The sequence below is a fragment of the Dreissena polymorpha genome, chromosome 8 (assembly GCF_020536995.1).
Source record: "Dreissena polymorpha isolate Duluth1 chromosome 8, UMN_Dpol_1.0, whole genome shotgun sequence".
Lineage (NCBI taxonomy): Eukaryota > Metazoa > Mollusca > Bivalvia > Myida > Dreissenidae > Dreissena > Dreissena polymorpha.
The window spans coordinates 83,551,111-83,570,474 of record NC_068362.1 but is presented as its reverse complement, the minus strand read 5'-3'; the positions used below and the strand labels follow the sequence as shown (position 1 = coordinate 83,570,474).

Here is a 19,364-nt window from a genome sequence, read left to right as displayed (position 1 = left end):
TGGTTTGAGGCACGGAATTTCGAAAGAGCAATCTTATATTTTGGTGTTAAATCAATCGATAAGTACTTTTCTGTGTTAAGAAGGCTTTTGTAATGTTTGTAATGATAACATCGAGTGGTATCAGTGAAACCGGAAGTGGTATAGATAACAACATGGCAGACAGCAGTGCGGAGCCCACTATGCGTGATGTGATGCTTCTTCTGAAGTCCGTCTCATCTCGTTTACAGTGTTTAGAGGCAAAGATGAGTGTGATGGACTCGATCGAGAAGCGGATGGAGAGTTTCGAGAAGGAGATGAAGCAGCTGTGGGTGGTTCATGAGGAGAGGGCTAAAAAGGTGGAGGAGCGTGTATCACGCTTGGAAGATAAGGTAGATGGGGCAGATATTCATGCTGCAGAGCTCGCAGAGAGGGTCCAGGTGCTAGTAAAGGAGCGTGATACCCTTCGGGAGGACGTAAGCTACCTTCAATCGCAGTCTATGCGAAACAACCTTATCTTCACGTCAATACCAGAGGCAACCGGAAACGTTATGGAGACGCCGGAGATGACGGAGGTCAAGTTACGCCAGCATTTGGTGAGCGCCTTCAAGCTTTCACAGGAAGTAGCTACCTCTATTAGATTCGAACGTGTTCACCGGTCTCCGGGATCGCCGACACATGGAAAGATAAGAAACATTGTTGCTAAGTTTTCGTTCTTTAAGGACAGAGAAATGGTGAGAAAAAGGTGGAAGGAGCTTGATGGCACGGCGTTCCGGGTGTTCGAACAATTCCCTCCTGAAGTCATGATGAAAAGGCGTCAACTAGTGCCGAAAATGAAGGAGGCGAGGCGGCTGGGTAAGCGGGCTTACCTGGCCTACGACACGCTTTACATTGACGGCACCCCGGTGCGCGCGTAGGAGCACGGCGGTGGTGAAATATCTATCCTGTCGTGGAACGTTAACGGACTTACGGATGTAAAGAAGTCATCTCACAATTTTGTAAATATTTTAAGTTCTCATGATGTATGTTTTTTGTATGAATCTTGGGCTAATAGTTCCAGTGATGTCAATTTAAATGGATATGTGTCTTTTAACTTCTTCAGAAAGTTTCAACACAAAAAAGCGCGTAGAAATAGTGGTGGTATTGCTATATATATTAAAGAAGAATTAGCCGATGGTATTAAAATTGTAAAAAATCATTTCGATACAATAATCTGGTTGAAACTTGACCACTTATTTTTTAATATATCAGAAGATTTTTATATATGCGCAACATATGTATGGGGGCATGAGTCTCCAGTTTATAACACTTTTAATGTAGATTTGTTTGAAATTTTAGAAAACGATATAACTTATTTTTCTGAATTCGGTAAAATCTTTGTTGTTGGTGATCTCAATAGTAGAGTTGGCAATAAATTCGATTACATTGTACACGATATAATTAATACTGTCTATGATGACGCCGATTACTGTCCAGATAACACCTCTGTGAGGGCCTCAGTTGATAGCTCGATAAATAGTCACGGAGTAAAATTACTGGATTTATGTAAATCTACTTGTTTACGAATTGCTAATGGTAGAGTTGGCAATAGCTGTAAGCAAACTTTTTATTCCAATAACGGTACGTCTGTAATTGATTATTTGTTGGCAACCGAATACAGCTTTTCTAGTATATCTGATTTTACCGTGCATGACTTTAACGAATTTAGTGATCACGCCCCGTTACATTTTTTATTATTATGTAATAATGTCCCGTCCGATTACCAGTCATTCACTGATGTCAAGTATAAATGGGACGATGCATTACGTGGGCAATTTCGCTCACAAATTATTTCGTTGTTACCTGTTTTTAATACCATTGTACAAAATGTAGATTATTCATGTAGAACGTCAATTAATAACGTGCTGAATAGATTTACTGAAACTATTCGCAGTATTGCTGATCCGTTATTTTCCAAAACATGTGTTTATAAAACAAACCCTAGTTTCAATGTAGATAGTTGTACAAGGAACGCAGAATGGTTTGATAACGAGTGCATTACTGCACGAAATTTATATCACGAAGCTCTACGTATCTTTAACTCTTGTAAAACAGATCTAAATAGAGAACACCTATGTACAAGTAAAAGGCATTATAAGGATTTAATTCGTAAGAAGAAAGCCTGCTGTTATAGGAAAAAAATGTCGGATATTGAAAATTTAAGAAAACACAAACCAAGGGAATTCTTGCGATTTTTCAAATCGAAAACTAACGTGAATAAAAATAAAATATCTTTAGAAGAATTTACAAAGTTTTTTGAAAACCTTAGTAGCAATATGTCGGATTTTTGCAATACTGAAGCAGAAGATTTTTGTTTAAATAATGATTTTAACTTAGAAAATTCTGCATTTCCTGAACTTGACGTACCTATATCAATTGAAGAAGTTAAGAATGCAATAAAACATTTAAAGCGTAATAAATCATCGGGTAGCGATTGTATTTTAAATGAATATTTTCTTGAATGCAGTGATATTTTGTCTGCCCATTTATGTGATGTATTTAACGGTATTTTTGTATCGGGCTTTTTCCCCGATAAATGGACTGAAGGGGTCATTATCCCTTTGCATAAAAAAGGTCCAGTTAATGATGTCAATAACTATAGAGGGATTACATTAGTAAGCTGTTTTTCCAAATTATTTACCACTATTTTAAATAAACGTATTGAAACATTTTGCAATGCAAACACTATTATTTCGGATGCGCAGTTCGGATTTAGGAAAGGTTATTCAACTGTTGATGCTATTTTTATACTGATGTCAATTGTCCAAAACTATTTAAATGAAAACAAACGTTTGTATGTTATATACGTCGATATGTTAAAATGTTTTGATAGTATTTATCGCAATGCATTATGGTTGAAAATGTTTAAGTCTGGTATACAAGGTAAATTGCTTAGAATAGTAAAAGATATGTATGCAAATGTTAAGTCACGTGTCAAATCATGCTCATCTTATTCAGATTATTTTAGTTATGCTGTTGGACTGAGGCAAGGGGAGGTAATGTCGCCAATTTTGTTTTCTTTATTTGTTGAAGACCTGGAACTTTACTTACAAGATAGCATTAATTCTGGTTTGAATATAGATGATATTGTGTTGATTTTATTATTATTTGCTGATGACATGGCTATTTTAGGCAAGTCCCCGGCTGAAGTTCAAACTCATTTAGATAATTTATACTTATATTGCAATTCTTGGGGGTTAAATGTTAACACTGCAAAAACGAAAATAATGGTATTTCGGAAGAGAGGGGGATTAAAAGAAAACGAAAAATGGGTATATAATGGTAATGCTATTGAAGTTGTTGATAACTTTAACTATCTAGGCACAGTGTTGAATTATACTGGAAGTTTTAAACTAAACAATGAGCATTTGATTGGTAAAGCCCTTAAGGCCATGAATACATTATTGTCTAAATGCAATAAATTTGACATAAAACCGAAAATATTTTGCCAGTTGTTTGACTCTTTTGTGGGTTCGATATTAAATTATGCTTCAGAAGTATGGGGTTTTACGAAGTCCGATGATTTAGAACGTATACATTTAAAATTTTGCGAACGCTTACTTCAGGTAAAAATAAATACATGTAATGTTGCTGTTTATGGAGAATTGGGTAGATATCCATTGTATGTAAACAGGTTTGTTAAAATTATTAAATACTGGTTTAAAGTTCTGAACAATGATAATATCATAATGAACACTGTGTACAAACAAGCCTTGAGCGACTGTAATAAAGGTTTTACAAACTGGGTCTCAAATGTCAAGAACATGTTAAATAATTTTGGATTTGGTTATGTTTTTGAAAATCCAAACGTTGTACATGTCAATAGTTTTATTAGCGAGTTCAAATGTAGACTTGTTGACAATTTTAAACAAGAATGGTACGGTAAAATTAATAATAGTACTGTATTAGATAATTATAAAGTTTTTAAAAACTGTCTGGAATATGAAACATATTTAGATTTACTACCTAGACGACTGCGACTATTTTTTGTAAGATTAAGAGTCTCTGTAATTTTTGTTTTGTTTCCGCGCAATTTGCGATATCGTCAGCGAACATTAAACAAATGATGTCGGGAATATCAGTGGTGACATAAATACCAGAACCACAGTTTTCACGCAGAAAGGAAGATAACTCGTCAATAAAACGGGCAAATATTGTCGAACTTGTTTTGTCGCCTTGTCTGGTGCCGATGTTACAAGAGAACCAACTTTTAAAGGGGCCGTTTCACAGATTTTGGAATATTTTGAAGTTTGTCATTAAATGCTTTATATTGATAAATGTGAACATTGGATCTTAAAAGCTCCAGTAAAAAATCAAGAATAAAATTAAAAAAGGGAAAAAAAGTAGCCGGTAACAGGGCTCGAACCGGTGACCCCCGTGTCCTGGAGTTAGTCTGAAGTAAAAACGCATTAGCCCTCTCAGCTATTCCGCCGGGTATACACAGTGAAAGTATTTTATACCTTATATAAATAATCTTTAAAGTATGTTATACCTTATATAAATAATCTTCGTAGTTTCGTAAATTTAAACGACAACAACAGAACTCTCTAAATTATTCAATCGTTTCGCGTTGCAACGCTTTATAATTTTTAGGTTTTCAAATCGTCAAAAGATACATATAATGGCTATCTTGGACTATGGTACATGTTCAGTAATACTGTTTCCGCACAAATATCATAACTAAAACGAAAATTTGCGAATCTGAAACAACTTTTTTCAATTTTGTCAATTTACCAAACCGTGAAAAGATCCCTTTAACAGCGTGCTCAACTGATTGTGCGTTATAATCATATGAGCATGTAGGTTTATTTTGCATTTTTACGAAGGATTTTAAGTTCTTATACATAGCTTCTAGAACATTCAGAAATTTACCGTGTAAGCCTTTCCTTTCGAGACATTTAAACAATTTAAAATGGTTAATTGAATCAAACGTTTTTTTGAAATCAACATATAAGCAATCGAATCTGCCTTTCTTTTTCGATAGATATTTTTGTATCATAGCTTGGAGGCAAAAAATGTTGTCAACTGTTGATTACCCGCGTCTGAAACCAGCTTGCGATTCGTCGATTTTATTATTGTTCTTGGCCCGAGAGTATAAACGAGCATTAATTATTTCAGAAAATACTTTGTACATCGTGTTTGTAACAGAAATGCCTCTGTAATTTCCAGGGTCATTAGTTGTTTCCGATTTGTAAAGTTAGTCTGGAAGATTACTTGAATCGAGAATTTTATTAAAGAGTTTACACAGATACGGTGCTATTTCGTTCGAGGTATACTTATAAAATTCCGCGGGAATACCATCAACACCACAACGTTTTTGGTTGTCAATTTGGACAATGACCGTTCGACTTCTTGTACGGTAAATGAATCATTAAGCTCGGATGCTGATACATCAATGAATTCTGTATTTTCAGAATTATCAATTTCCATAGCATCTGTATTATAGAGTAGTTTACTAAAATATTTATACCATTCTTCAGCCGTAATATTTGAATATATTACACCTCAGAGATATTGGTCCTTCTATATCTATATGACCGGTTTCAGTCTATAAAATGCGATAGAGTCATCTAATAGTATATGGACCGGTCACTATTTTTTTGTATATGGACCGTTCGGGGTTACACACCACTAAATTTGCACTGTTTTACTGTAAAATGACGTCATTTTTTAACGAAATGACATCATTATTCCTGCGAAATTCTTCAGTTTATCTATTTTAGATCTAAACGATAAACAATCGTACAACACTGTAAAGGGGAAACTCTTCGGTGTAATATAAGAAATAGTAAAACTCCACTTCGGTCCCAATGGCATTATAGTGACCAGCCAGGCAGCCAAAAACTGTATATGAACCTCAGCCTACGGCTTCGGTCCATATACGGTTTGTGGTTGCCTGGCTGGTCACCATAATGCCATAGGGACCTCAGTGGGGTTTACTATTTCTTAAATATTACACCTCAGAGATATTGGTCCTTCTATATCTATATGACCGGTTTCAGTCTATAAAATGCGATAAAGGAACCTAATAGTATATGGACCGGTCACTATTTTTTGTATATGGACCAATCGGGGTTACACACCACTTAATTTGCGCTGTTTTACTGTAAAATGACGTCATTTTTAACGAAATGACGTCATTATTCCTGCGAAATTCTACAGTTTATCTCTTTTAGATCTAAACCATAAACAATCGTACAACACTGTACAATGGTAAAGGGGAAACTCTTCGGTGTAATATAAGAAATAGTAAACTCCACTGAGGTCCCTATGGCATTATAGTGACCAGCCAGGCAGCCACAAACCGTATATGGACCGAAGCCGTAGGCTGATATCTAGGCGATATCTTAATTATACACGGTTTAGTATTAGTACATTTGATTTTCCTCCAGAACATAGACGCATTGTTTCTTACATCATACAGTTGTTTTCTTTCATTACGCTGAAAGACTAAAAGCTTGTTTTTACAGATAGATTTATATTCGTTTCTTAAATCTTTATATTTTCGCAAATGAGCTGCTAAATTTGTAATTCTAAATTTACGGAGCGCCGCGTATTTAGCTCGCTTTTTCTCGTCGCAGTCAGAGTCCCACCACTCGGGCTGCGTTGCGTTAATGCGGAGTGATCGTACTTGCATTTGCTTTGCAGCTGTTGCATATAATAATGTGATTTGTGTTATTGCATCGTTAATATTAATGTTAATATAATTTGTAATAAGTGTGCTGTTTTACTGGAGGGCGCTCTCAAATATGGATACAAAGTCGTGCATTCTGTTATCACGCCATTTAAATCGGGGTAACGGTTTCGTAGTACTTAAGTTATGATATGTTTTGGGCGTTGCTGATGGTACAACGGATTTCAATTCAATAGAACATGATATAGGAAAATGATCGGAGTCATCTCTATCTAATACTCTGAAATCTTTTAAATGCGTATTAAAAAGTTCTGGCGCGCTATCATGAAGTCAACTACGCTTGAACCGTCATTTGCAAAAGAGGTAAATTCGCCATTATTATCGGATTGAAATCGGCCATTAAGAATATGGATATAAAAAATGCAACATAGATTTGCTAGAGAGCGGCCAAAGTTATTTCCGATTTTATCCTTATTTTGCCTATGTATTTCGTATGTACTACCTTCATAGTCAATTTCACCGTAGATATATTCTAAAGTATTACATGGTATAAAATCGAGATAATCTTTCGTTCTGCTATTGAAATCACCTGACAAAAACAGAGACTTGTCGGGATAATCAAACCCATTTTTTCTAGGTCATCATAAATTGTAGTTATACCGTTAGAATAATCAGAATAATCAGTGTTGTAATAAATAGTCGATCCCTCGGGAGATACATAGGTGAAGTACATAATAACATCCTTCATGTCATAACATTTGTAATAAACAGCTGCGCCATGAGCGCATGATACGCCCGTCGTTCGCCAATGAAGTAGTAAGGTAATAAATAACCCTTTGAATCATTTTTTTACTTCAGTTTATTTGTATTTGAATACATGGTTTATTTTATAAGTACATGAGCATGGAGCGCCGTCTCCTTGACATTCATACCATATCTTTTTTTGAGTATATGTATGCATTTCTTTAGAGGATATGGAGTTGAAGTAAACCTGTTATAGATATTTTGACCAATAATAAAAGAGAAATGTAGATGGGTAAGTGGTAGTGTACAATCGGAATAGAAAAAAGCTCACCTTGTTCAATTTTTCAGGGATACTAAAAAAAAAAAAAAAAAAATCCATCGAAGGATATTTGAGCTACAGTAGGACATTCAATGAAATCACGAAATTTTGTCGAACAAAGTCCCATAACTCTGGAACGACAATTCAGAATTCCGTCAAAAACAAAAGGGGATCAGGGTTTATCAATATTAAGATTGTGTTGAAATTTGAAAAAAATCCATCGAAGGATATTTGAGCTACAGTAGGACATTCAATGAAATCACGAAATTTTGACGAACAAAGTCCCATAACTCTGGAACGACAATTCAGAATTCCGTCAAAAACGAAAGGGGATCAGGGTTTATCAATATTAAGATTGTGATAAAATTTGAAGAAAATCTGTCAAAGGATATTTGACGTAGCGTACGACATTAACAGACGGACGGACGGACGCGGGGTATACCATAATACGTCCCGTCATAGACGGGCGTATAAAAACAAAAGTGGATTTCAACAGAATCAACGAAATCATTACATACCCTTTATACAATATTCAGTGATTCTAGCTTATTGTGTATAAAGACACTAATGCCGCCACTATTCCGTAAAGTATTTAGTTTACGTTTTCTGACATAATCATAGCAAGTAAATCCATCTAGAAAATTATTAAATTCACCTTTAATGTTGCCCCATGTTTCACACAAATTTATTATGTCGAATGTCTGTAAATAAGATTTTATTTCTCGATTGCCCTAATGTTTTTTTAAGCCGGCAATGTTCCACGTGAATATACTGCAGTTTTCACAAGTGTTTATGTGTTAGCCTTGGCCCGATTTCTAGGCGACGATTGATTGGCTCGGAGTGTCGTCAGCATTGGAGATGTCCGAACGAAAAGCGGAAAGATCGTCGGTGACCAATTTAGAAAGGCTGTCATCGGTGACGGTATTTCGCCCTGGTGCCATTGGTTGTCATCAAAGCGTCGTTCGTCAGAGCTGTTATTATTATTGTTATATCCACGTGGATGATGTGCACGTGGTTGAAAACTCCTGCGTGAAGCAATGCGTTCAACACATTGTGTATTGTCATTAAATTTGTAGATATCGTTGTTTATATATAGTTTATCGAATCTTATGGATGCATAGTTGCCCTTTTTTCGCTCAATGATCATCTGTTTGCCTATTTATGCCGGTGTCGCTTGACTCGATCTGAAAAGTTTTGCTGCACATAAAAAGGCGAGTTTGATTTCAATGTGGTATTTGCTTTGTTGAAAATGAATTCACAGTCTTTGAATTTGGTAAAACGAGCTATAATTGTACATTCTGTTTTATTGCGAGATTTCACTCTGTGTGCCCTATCGATGTCTATATTATCTACTTGGTCACCAAGTCCTAGCGTGTTTTTCTACTGTGACAATGGTACCAGTGCGTAGCATGTTGGACTGTGCCAATGGTACCAGTGTGTAGCATGTTGGACTGTGACAATGGTATCATTCTGTAGCATGTTGGACTGTGACAATCGTACCAGTGTGTACCATGTTGGACTGTGACAATTTTACCAGTTCGCAGCATGTTGGACTGTGACTATTGTACCAGTACGTAGCTTGTTAGATGGTTAGAATGGTACCAGTGTGCGGCATGTTGGACTATAACATTTGTACCAGTGCGTAGCATGTTGGACTGTCACTATGGTACCAGTGCATAGCATGTTGGACTGTGACTATGGTACCAGTGTGTAGCATGTTGGACTGTGACTATGGTATCAGTGCGTAGCATGTTGGACAGTGACAATGGTGCCAGTGTGACGCAAGTTGGACTGTGACAATGGTACCAGTGCATAGCATGTTGGATTGTGACTATGGTACCAGTGCGTAGCATGTTGGACTGTGAATATGGTACCGGTGCGTAGCATGTTGGACTGTGACTATGGTACGAGTGTGTAGCATGTTGGACTGTGACTATGATATCAGTGCGTTGCATGTTGGACTGTGACTATGGTACCAGTGTGTAGCATGTTGGAATGTGACAATGGTACCAGTGTGTAGCATGATGGACTGTTACTACGGTACCAGTGCGTAGCATGTTGGACTGTGACTATGGTACAAGTGTGTAGCATGTTGGACTGTGACAATGGTACCAGTGCGTAGCATGTTGGACTTTGACTATGTTGCCAGTACATAGTATAATGGACTGTGACTATTGTACCAGTATGTAGCTTGTTGGACTGTGACTATGGTACCAGTGCGTAGCATGTTGGACTGTGACTATGTTGCCAGTACATAGTATAATGGACTGTGACTATTGTACCAGTATGTAGCTTGTTGGACTGTGACTATGCTACCAGTGTGAAGCATGTTGGACTGTGTTAATGGTACCAGTGCGAAGCATGTTGGACTGAGACAATGGCACCGTTGTGTAGGACCTTCCCATTACCACAACACGAAAGTTATATTTTCCAATTAAACATCATGCCTATTTGGAATTAATGCAGCCATGTTTGTTTAATGACACATGACTTATATAAAGTTGTTTCATTGGTCAAAAAGGAGATAAGAGTATTTATTCATTGAACGTCATGAGGATAGATCATTACAGTTCTGAAATGAAACTCAGTCACGTGGTGTTAATTCTGGCAATTGATAGGCTAATCTGAGCGTGAATTCTTCTTTGCTCTAAGTCCCGGAGATGATGCGGTACAGCATTCACCCGTTTGTAAAAATGTGGGAGATAGAGCAAAATGGAATAGAAAAACTTCTTCTTTGACGACTGAATCTTGAATCCGATTACGTTATATTAAAGATCTCGTTCTAACGAACACAGCGATATACAAAAACTAATTTAAAAAAAAAATTGGAGATAAAGCATTATAGCAATTAAGCGACGAAGTATGTATTTAATAATTACACTTAATAAAAAGTTGAGAAAACAATCATTACAAATGGTGTAACAAATATTGCATGTATACATTTTATGCTGCAGAAAACATGCATAATATTAGGAACATTATTCTAAACGTACTTTAATTGGTATTCGTTTGTCCTATGTACCTTTACTCTTTACAGCATTATTTAATTGGAACATTTCAATTGTAGAAATTACGTTCGGGAGAATGCACATATTCAAAGTATGATTTTTGTTTTCTCGAAACATATCGATTCCTTATTTTCACTCTTGCTAAACAAGGGCCTGGCAACATTAAGACAAACATGTATAGTAATAAACACGGATTTATGCCGTATTAAAGTCATCAAAAAGCAAAGCATAAAGTCTAAAGTCATAAATATTTGCATAACGTAATATGCAGTAAGTAACAAAGGATGTTTTGTTCACATCGCTCATATTTATAAACGTTGAGCGAAACTATGTCCGTCTACTAGCTGTGCTAATCAGCACCGAAACAATGTTGGATATGAAACACGTGTATGCGGTTGTTATTTCTTATATGTGTCCGGACTGATTAAATCCAATTAGCTTGTATGCATTATGGAGCAAATAATTACAGTTGCAGTTTAAATTATTGAATTACATCCAGCCTTGCCTGAATGGAGCGTCCAGTTGCAGATATGGAAAATTCATGGATCACAATCTACGGGCAAACCAAGGTCGCTTTAATTGCTACAGCGATTTTTATGCCAAAGGATAACCGTGCAATACTTGATTATTTAAACTGTATGCAACGAAGTGTCAATCGCGTTGGGATCCTTACGAATGAGAGTGTATGTGTAAGTTCCATATAAAGCACGAACTTTAACTCTACGCGACCTTGCGCACAGAGAATCTAATTATAGCATTTTTGACCAAACAACAATATACCGGAAACTGACTATTACCGATAGTAATATCCCGAAACATTAGTTTCGTAATACTTGCTGTTGCACACATTACGCGTACTGCTAGAACGTAAATTTAGCATAGACCTTAACCCATTTATGCCTAGTGGACTCTCCCATCCTTTTAAATTGGATCAATTTATTTCGAAAATTAGGGATGTCTAGTATATTTATTTCTATATTTAGAATACTTATTACAGGAATTCCTTTAAGCAAACAGCGCAGACCCTAATGAGATGCCGCATCATGCGGCGTCTCATCTGGGTCTACGCTGTTTGCCTAGGTCTTTTTTCTAGACGCTAGGCAAAATGAGTTAAGCACAATTCATGTTTGTTAATTTCTTTAGTAGGTACAGTAAACTATTGCATGTTATAGTAGGAACTTATTTTTAAAAAATTAATAAACAAAACCATAAGTTGCGAAGATCTTTTAATTGAAATTACGAAATCACACAGCACAGTGTTTATTTATCATAAATATTTTTATAAAATGTCAAATGATACGGATTAAAATTTATTTTACAATTATACAAAAGATCGCATGGATCATTAAATTACAACTGTCCATTGCTTAAGACATTACATGCTTCTGCACGACAAGTGCATTTTTCTAAATGAAGATTGAGTGTTGGTGTATGACAAATGGTTATTGCATTGTGATATTCGTAACAATGATATCTTGATTCGGTCGTTATTTGGTAAATGCAGTCAAGCATACTGTTGGGTGAAATGAAATCGCACACATTTATCATCATGTTTGGTTAATAAGTTCGTTTTGCTTGATAGTTTGAACATTTAAATTTAATCAACTCAAGTACTTCTGGCTAAGGAAGGCACTAGATACTGAGCATGCTTCTATGCATGAAACAAATGGTACTAGACACGAAATATGTAATTCATACAAACATGAAAACCTGAAAATTCAAAAAATTCCGTAAACTCACCCGGGAATATGAAGCCCCAAGCTATTTATTTAGTAAGCAACATTTTCTTCAGTAAATGCTCGAGGATGAATAGTTTCGTGAGGAAACGCATAACTATTATGGAATATAACGGTGATACGGGACATTTATGTGCAACGTTATCTTTCATACCATGCCTAACAATCAGTCCATATTAACTTCTAATATTCATATAGCTGTGTAAAATATCTATAAGCTAATATACGATAATACATAATTGTTATAATAGCCAATGAACCTTGTAATATCGAAACAATGTTATTATGCTTATTGTCCCCTACCGGTGGAACTTATGGTTTGCACTCTGTCTGTCACTTTTCTGGATCCTGCGATAACTTTAAACCTTAATATTTTTTTTATGAAACTTGAAACATGGCAATATGGAGATTATGTACATCATTTCATTATTTTTGTTCCTACATCAAGAATTCTGGTTTCTATGGCAACAAATAAACGAGAAATATTAACAAATACACTAGAAATATTGCTAAAAATAGTGGATCCTGCGATAACTTTGAAAGTTCTTCATATTTTTTTATGAAACTTAAAATATAGATGGGTGGCAATATGGAGATTATGCACGTCATTTCATTTTGTTCCTACGTCAAGAATTCTGATTGCTCCGACAAAAATAGACTAGAAATATTGCTGAAAATGATGGAGTTTTACCGGTAAGGGACTAGTATTGCTAGGCAATAGTCTTGTTTAATATCAAACAATTCCCCACACACACCCCAGGAAGAGTTATTTTGACCTCAATTTTAACAAACGTAGAGGACCACTTCACGTTGCGTTGCAGTTCTTCTTATATGGCTTTAGTGAACGATTGTGAAGCATCTAGAAGTCATCTGTTATTCTCTATCATAATACAACTTTCTCAGAACTTTTTTGTTCTAATAATATATCGGCGTAGTTTGAAAATCGATCAACTGCGTATGAAAAAAACAAGCTGCGGGACGGTTATGTGAATTTGGGTTACAAGTAGGCATGCTGGGGTCGTTGACTCTCTGGAATGTTACATGTAGTATATGCAACGAAAATGGTTTTATTCGCGTTTTTTTTCAATTTGGAGTCAAAATAACCCTGCCTTTGGATGCGTGATTAAATGTTTTATAATGAATTAGTACATAAACTACGGAGAGCGATCAAGGGCAACCTTAAACTATCGGTTGTAAATGGGACATTAAAAACATTGGTTTATACAGACGATCACGAGTGCATTTCTTGGGACCTCTTGATGGACACCATATCCACTGCAAAAAGTACCCACTAGAAGCCACAGACACGGTCTTTAAAAGTATATTTGTATTGAATTGTGTATTTGAATAGTTTCAAGGAATCTGAAGGAATTGTCATCCAATCTAATTATTACAAAATACAAATAATAAATACATCAATTAAGGAAAATACAAACCTTGAAAATGTGTTTGAATAATCAATTTAACACAGATTTGTACCATTTGTATATTTCTAGCTTATACGATGGTCTCGTTTTCTCAGTGATTATAATTAGATTTAAACCACGTAGTGCATCAAGGTTAAAAGAATGGATTATGGTGGGCAGGTGGAAAACAAGAGGTTTGTTGTCAATAACTTAAGTTTGCTTTGGTCGTTGCGGTTGTCAAAAAATTACCATGTGATATCTCCAGATGTACAGGAGCACGTCAAGGCTGCAAGTGAAGAGAAGGTCAATACTCATTTATGGCATCCGTTTGAGGAGCATAGCAAGCGGAAAAGCGAGCTGGTATGTTCATTTACAATTATCGTGAAAGTAACACTGTACACCATCGATGTTGACATCCGCTTATATTGTCTTACCAATGGCTAAGCACATGGACGTCTATAGATAAAGATACATTTTAACAACCAACAAATATTTAGTCTTTTCATTCGTTTAAGCGACATCACGTGACTACGCAATATTTAAAATATTGGGTCAGCTGCATAAATTAAAGGGTAGGTAAAATAAAAATAATAAATGGCTGAAACATGTTGCTGTTGTGTGATATATACGATACATGGGCAGCTGCTGCCTCAACGCCTATCCGAATTGGAATCTCTTTCCTGCCCGAATATTTGTAAATATATTGCATAAAATGACCCTGAATCTTACACATGTATTACGGTTTTGTTTCAGTATATCATTGGTGTTTTGGACCAGAAACCCTCAACTGTCCAAGGAGTAGTAATCATATTAGACCACCTCCACAACTACGTTCCGCAGCGCAACGGAGAGGTCAACACGTTAATCACATGGGGAGACGGCCTATCATGCGAACGTCACGTTGACGCTAAAAACGCGCGTGCAAATGAGCCTACCGCGCGTGATCGACTGGAGAGTCTTTAACCAGCGTCTCGAGATTTCCATTAAAGGTTGCTGATCCTCCAAGTGCGATTGAATGATTATTTGTGTAGCACAAGCTGTACTCCAGTATAACAGCGTTGTCACTTCTTCTTGCTGATTAAAGTAGACTGTATCGGTATTTTCAAACTTTTTTTCAATTTATTATCAATGTTTGAACTATTTAATGTCCAAAATATTTTTGCACACACAATGATTAAGATTAGATATGTTATTATAGGTACATTTACATTTAACTGATTTATCTTCTAATGTATTAGCCGTCGATATGCTTTTTAAATAACATTTTCATAACAGACTTGTACCTCGTTTTTAATCACGACAGGATATGATGGACATTCTTTATGATGGGTAATCTGCTACCGAACGGGAAACGTTGTTCCAGCTGAGGTATATGTTTGCCAACAGGTCCGTGACGCGCGTTGTTTCTGAGTCGTTTAACTAGGTCTCGGAATTTCTAAACTCGTTACAGAGGGCTATGGCATCACGTTTGCTCTGGACGAACTTGGCTTGTCGTCACTTGACGCGGAGGCCGAGTTAACGCCATAAAACCTCCATGCCGCAGCAGTATCCGTCGTTGATAAAATATGGTGCCCCATCACACTGAACGACGACCACAGCGCTACAGAAGATAACACTGGTGCTTCTGTCGACAAGGTTAGCTGTTCATGAGCTAATGCTAATTTCTTATGAAATGTGGTGTTTACTTCAGAAAAAAAAGAAACAAATACACGGAAGTAAAAAATAAGACAGATAGCGAATAATTTTTAGATTCGAACCCACGCTCACATACTCCATGTAAATAAAATCAGCGTCATGAAAATGCGAATGTGTTAATAAGTATTTAGTTTGCATTTCATTCATAAAACGTTTATTTCAACTAATAATTGATAATATAAAAGTTTTTGTGAAGGACCGTTTATAGAAACCCAACCTAGTGTGTGTGTGTGTGTCTGTGTGTCAAGCAATCAGTTATGAATAGTTCTAAAAGATAATCGTTTTTGTAAATTAATATATGAAAAGCACACGCAGTCTGTATGCCCTTTTGTGTATACATACAATAAGATCATGAAGCATACTTCATATTCAACGTTTAGCTTTTGAGCAGTTAAATCTTTACATGGTGTGAAATGACCATTGTTTCTCGGTTCAATGGATGATTACGACGATGAACAGTACATCCAATGTGGCGCTCAGGAATGCCCAAATGGATGCCAGCAACTTGCAAAAAACATGGTACTGCAGCGCTAAATGCAGATCCGTACTGTCAAAATAAATCTGCACTTGCAGACGCACAAACGAAGACGGCATGGTCGAGTGCTGCAATCAGCAGTGTCAACGTTGAAGATGGTTCAACGCTGGGTGTGTCGGTCTGACAACTGAAACCTTACCGAAAGAAGGTAAGTCATATAAATGTATTACGTTAGTATCAACTGCCGAAAGTATTATTTAACAAAATGGAGATTGTCACAACGTAAATACTAGTTAACAACAACATGTCACCCACGTATTCCACTAAATTCAATATATTTCCTACTATTTATAGATAATGCCTGGTCCTGCGGCGTAGACTGCAAGAGGGGGGATAAAAGGGCTGCTCGTAACACGGATTGTGATGCTTATTATTCCGGTATGCACAGAGGCTGGTGTGGGAAGGCCTGAACGGTCTTTGTCGGAGAGACTCGATACGTCACAATGACGGCACTATGATGAGGACCTTCTGGAAAGCCGACTTGTTACAGTTCCATCTACGCAACCATCCGAAGTACCTTTTAATAGGTCACGGACTGATATCAAGTAAGCTTACGCAATAATTTACTCCTATTTATGTTCCACGATCGTTCTACTTTTACTTGCTGTACTTCTACTTTTTTTAAAACTTTAACAAACGTATATATTGTGCGTTTATGTGTGTGTGACTGTGCGCGCGCACGTGCGTGCGTGTGTGAGAGTTTGGTTCTTTCTTTTTAGATGTCCTTTAAAGTATCTGATATATCTTCCCAGCAATCAACGTTTAATGGCCAGAACGTCTCAGAAACCATATAATATGGAATCGTACCGTCAACCTGCGAGGTGGGACTGGCAACAACCTGGAGGCTGGCCTTGTTAATTAATATTTTAACCGAGAGTTTAAAGGTAATTCAAATATCAAACGTGTCTTTTAAAACAAATTACATCTGACAGCATGCTATTTAAAATATCTTGCTAATAAAAAGACCAAATTAAGTGAATGCCTATGAGTTATTTTATAACTTTGTATAGTTATGTATTTTTATGTTATCTATTTATTTAATATCAAGAAATATCTTTAAAAAAGATATACGGCGTTGCTTGTGGTTGGAGTTTATGAAAGGTGAAGAGTTAAATGAATGAGATCAAGGATAGCGAATGTATTTTTCGGTGCAGTTCTTAGCTGCATCACACGCAGTAAGGGATGTTACGCGGTGTTTTCGCGGCTTATTTTACATTCTAACATATTGCTGGTCATAAACCTATAGACACAAAACAGAAAACCAAAGAATAATGGAAGTGAAATTAAAACATATGAGTCAACCAGCCACACGCGAAGTATCCGTACATATTTTAAATATTTATACGCGCGTCCTTCGAACAAACCTGTTTTAGTGGTGTATCGGGCATTTCTATTTGATTCGATTATTAACAGTATCGAGAATCATCGCGCTCATGCTTAATACATTAGTCAATATGGTGGAAAAATTCTTGTTAAATTAATTAAAAAGAATATTTATCATGGTATTGTTGAAAACACATTAAGAATCTATTATTGACATAACATAATTATATTGCTGGATATCTTTATTTAACATCTTTCTGGTCTAAAGAAAATTCCAGTTAACCTAGTCCACGCTATAACGATTATTTTACTGGCCGCGAACTCCGGTCAGCACATTAGGTAGTCGCGAAGACGCAGCGATGACCTGTAAATAAACACTGACATTCACACACACTAACCGCGAACTGACACTGATACCTCGCGGGTTGAAATGCAATGCATTAAAGTGAGGCCTCGCTTCCACTGCTCTTTATACTTTTACATGTTAACATGTTGACAGGAAAATGGAAGTTAGTAACAAATATGAGAACATAACCTTTAAGTACAAACGTTCTCGCGCTGGCAATCCTCTGAAAATAAAAGGTGCACGCACAAGCTGTATTGATGTAGAGATTGAGTGTAAAACTTTTCTATCTATTAAGCCTTTTCATTAGAGATAAAAATGTTTCATGATGAACACGCAGTAAAACAGTGTTACAAAGACGCGGACATGTTTCCAATGTTCTGGTCGTATGCTCAAATCAGCCTATGGGATAAATAAAGTGTAATCATTCTGACCTAGCCTCGGTAAATTTTATTTGAATTTTATTGGACAGTTACATAGGTCAGGTAAGGTGAAAAGCTGGCGTATACAGCTACGCCGAAAAACGACCATGCTACTCTTGCATCGCTATTTTCATCAGAGAGCATCTGCGCGATAGGCGCGCGAACGACGGCACGGAAATATTGCCGGTGGCTTCTCCAGAGAAGTTTAAGAAACATACACAAACCTTGTTGGGAGTGCAGTACAATATTTCTCTGCTAAAAAAGAATTCCGTCGGCAAGAGGATTTTCACTTCTTTATATTGGAAGCCCTCGTTAGTTTTTCAAAAGAAGAAGATCTCTGACAAGTCGAAAGAGTGAGACGCCATAAGACATTTCAGCTTGGTACACCAACTTTAAAGACACATACACTTCTTTTTTGTTTGTATTATGTGTTTTTTACCCATATTTTTTATCTTCATGGATAACTGGTTGAATTTAATATATCAAAACATTTAACATATCTTGATGTTGCATATAAGTTACGGACGATTTGACTTGTAATATTGTATACATAGTCTAATTAATAAGATACATTCAGTAACTACAGAGAGCGCAAAATATTGAAGTCCAATAATTAAAAAAATACGGCGGGCGGCCAGACTCTTACGGGCCTGCCCCGCGATTAACAATTCAAATGAATCCGATGTATACGCTAGCCGAATCTGTCCAATATAAAATATGCTTCTCTTTGTATACTATAGTGTCTTATGGATCTAGTTGGTACCACAAACATGTCGATCATGCAAATGGCCTGCAATATCGTAACGTATTATGATGAAATGGGTCAACTTTGTGTGGTTGACCGCTGTTATGTATGATATTTGAGATTTCGAGAATGGGGTTCAATTTCAATATGCAAAACCTTCGTACCCTTGAAGTATGTTATATAACAAGGTTCCATTCTTTATGCAAAACTGTCGTTACATTTGAAGTATATTTATACAACAATGTTTAACATTTGAAATATACGTCGTAGTTGTTGATCCGTTTTAATCAATGTATCAGTATAACGTTGCATAGGCTGTGTTACATACTAATGAAGTCAAATTCGCATATTGTGTATATTTCATGCGAAACTGTTCCATTCGTAAATGTTGTACACAGCATTTGATAACATTCGCCTGCGATATATGTTCAAATACATT

At 36.3% G+C, this 19,364-nt stretch overlaps 1 protein-coding gene across 1 annotated transcript; it reads left to right on the top strand.

The window, feature by feature from the left end:
• Nucleotides 1-152: 152 nt before the first annotated feature.
• LOC127840700 (uncharacterized) lies at nucleotides 153-893 on the top strand. The gene has a single exon (XM_052369113.1). The coding sequence runs from the start codon at nucleotides 153-155 to the stop codon at nucleotides 891-893; it is 741 nt and encodes a 246-aa protein (XP_052225073.1).
• Nucleotides 894-19,364: the final 18,471 nt, after the last annotated feature.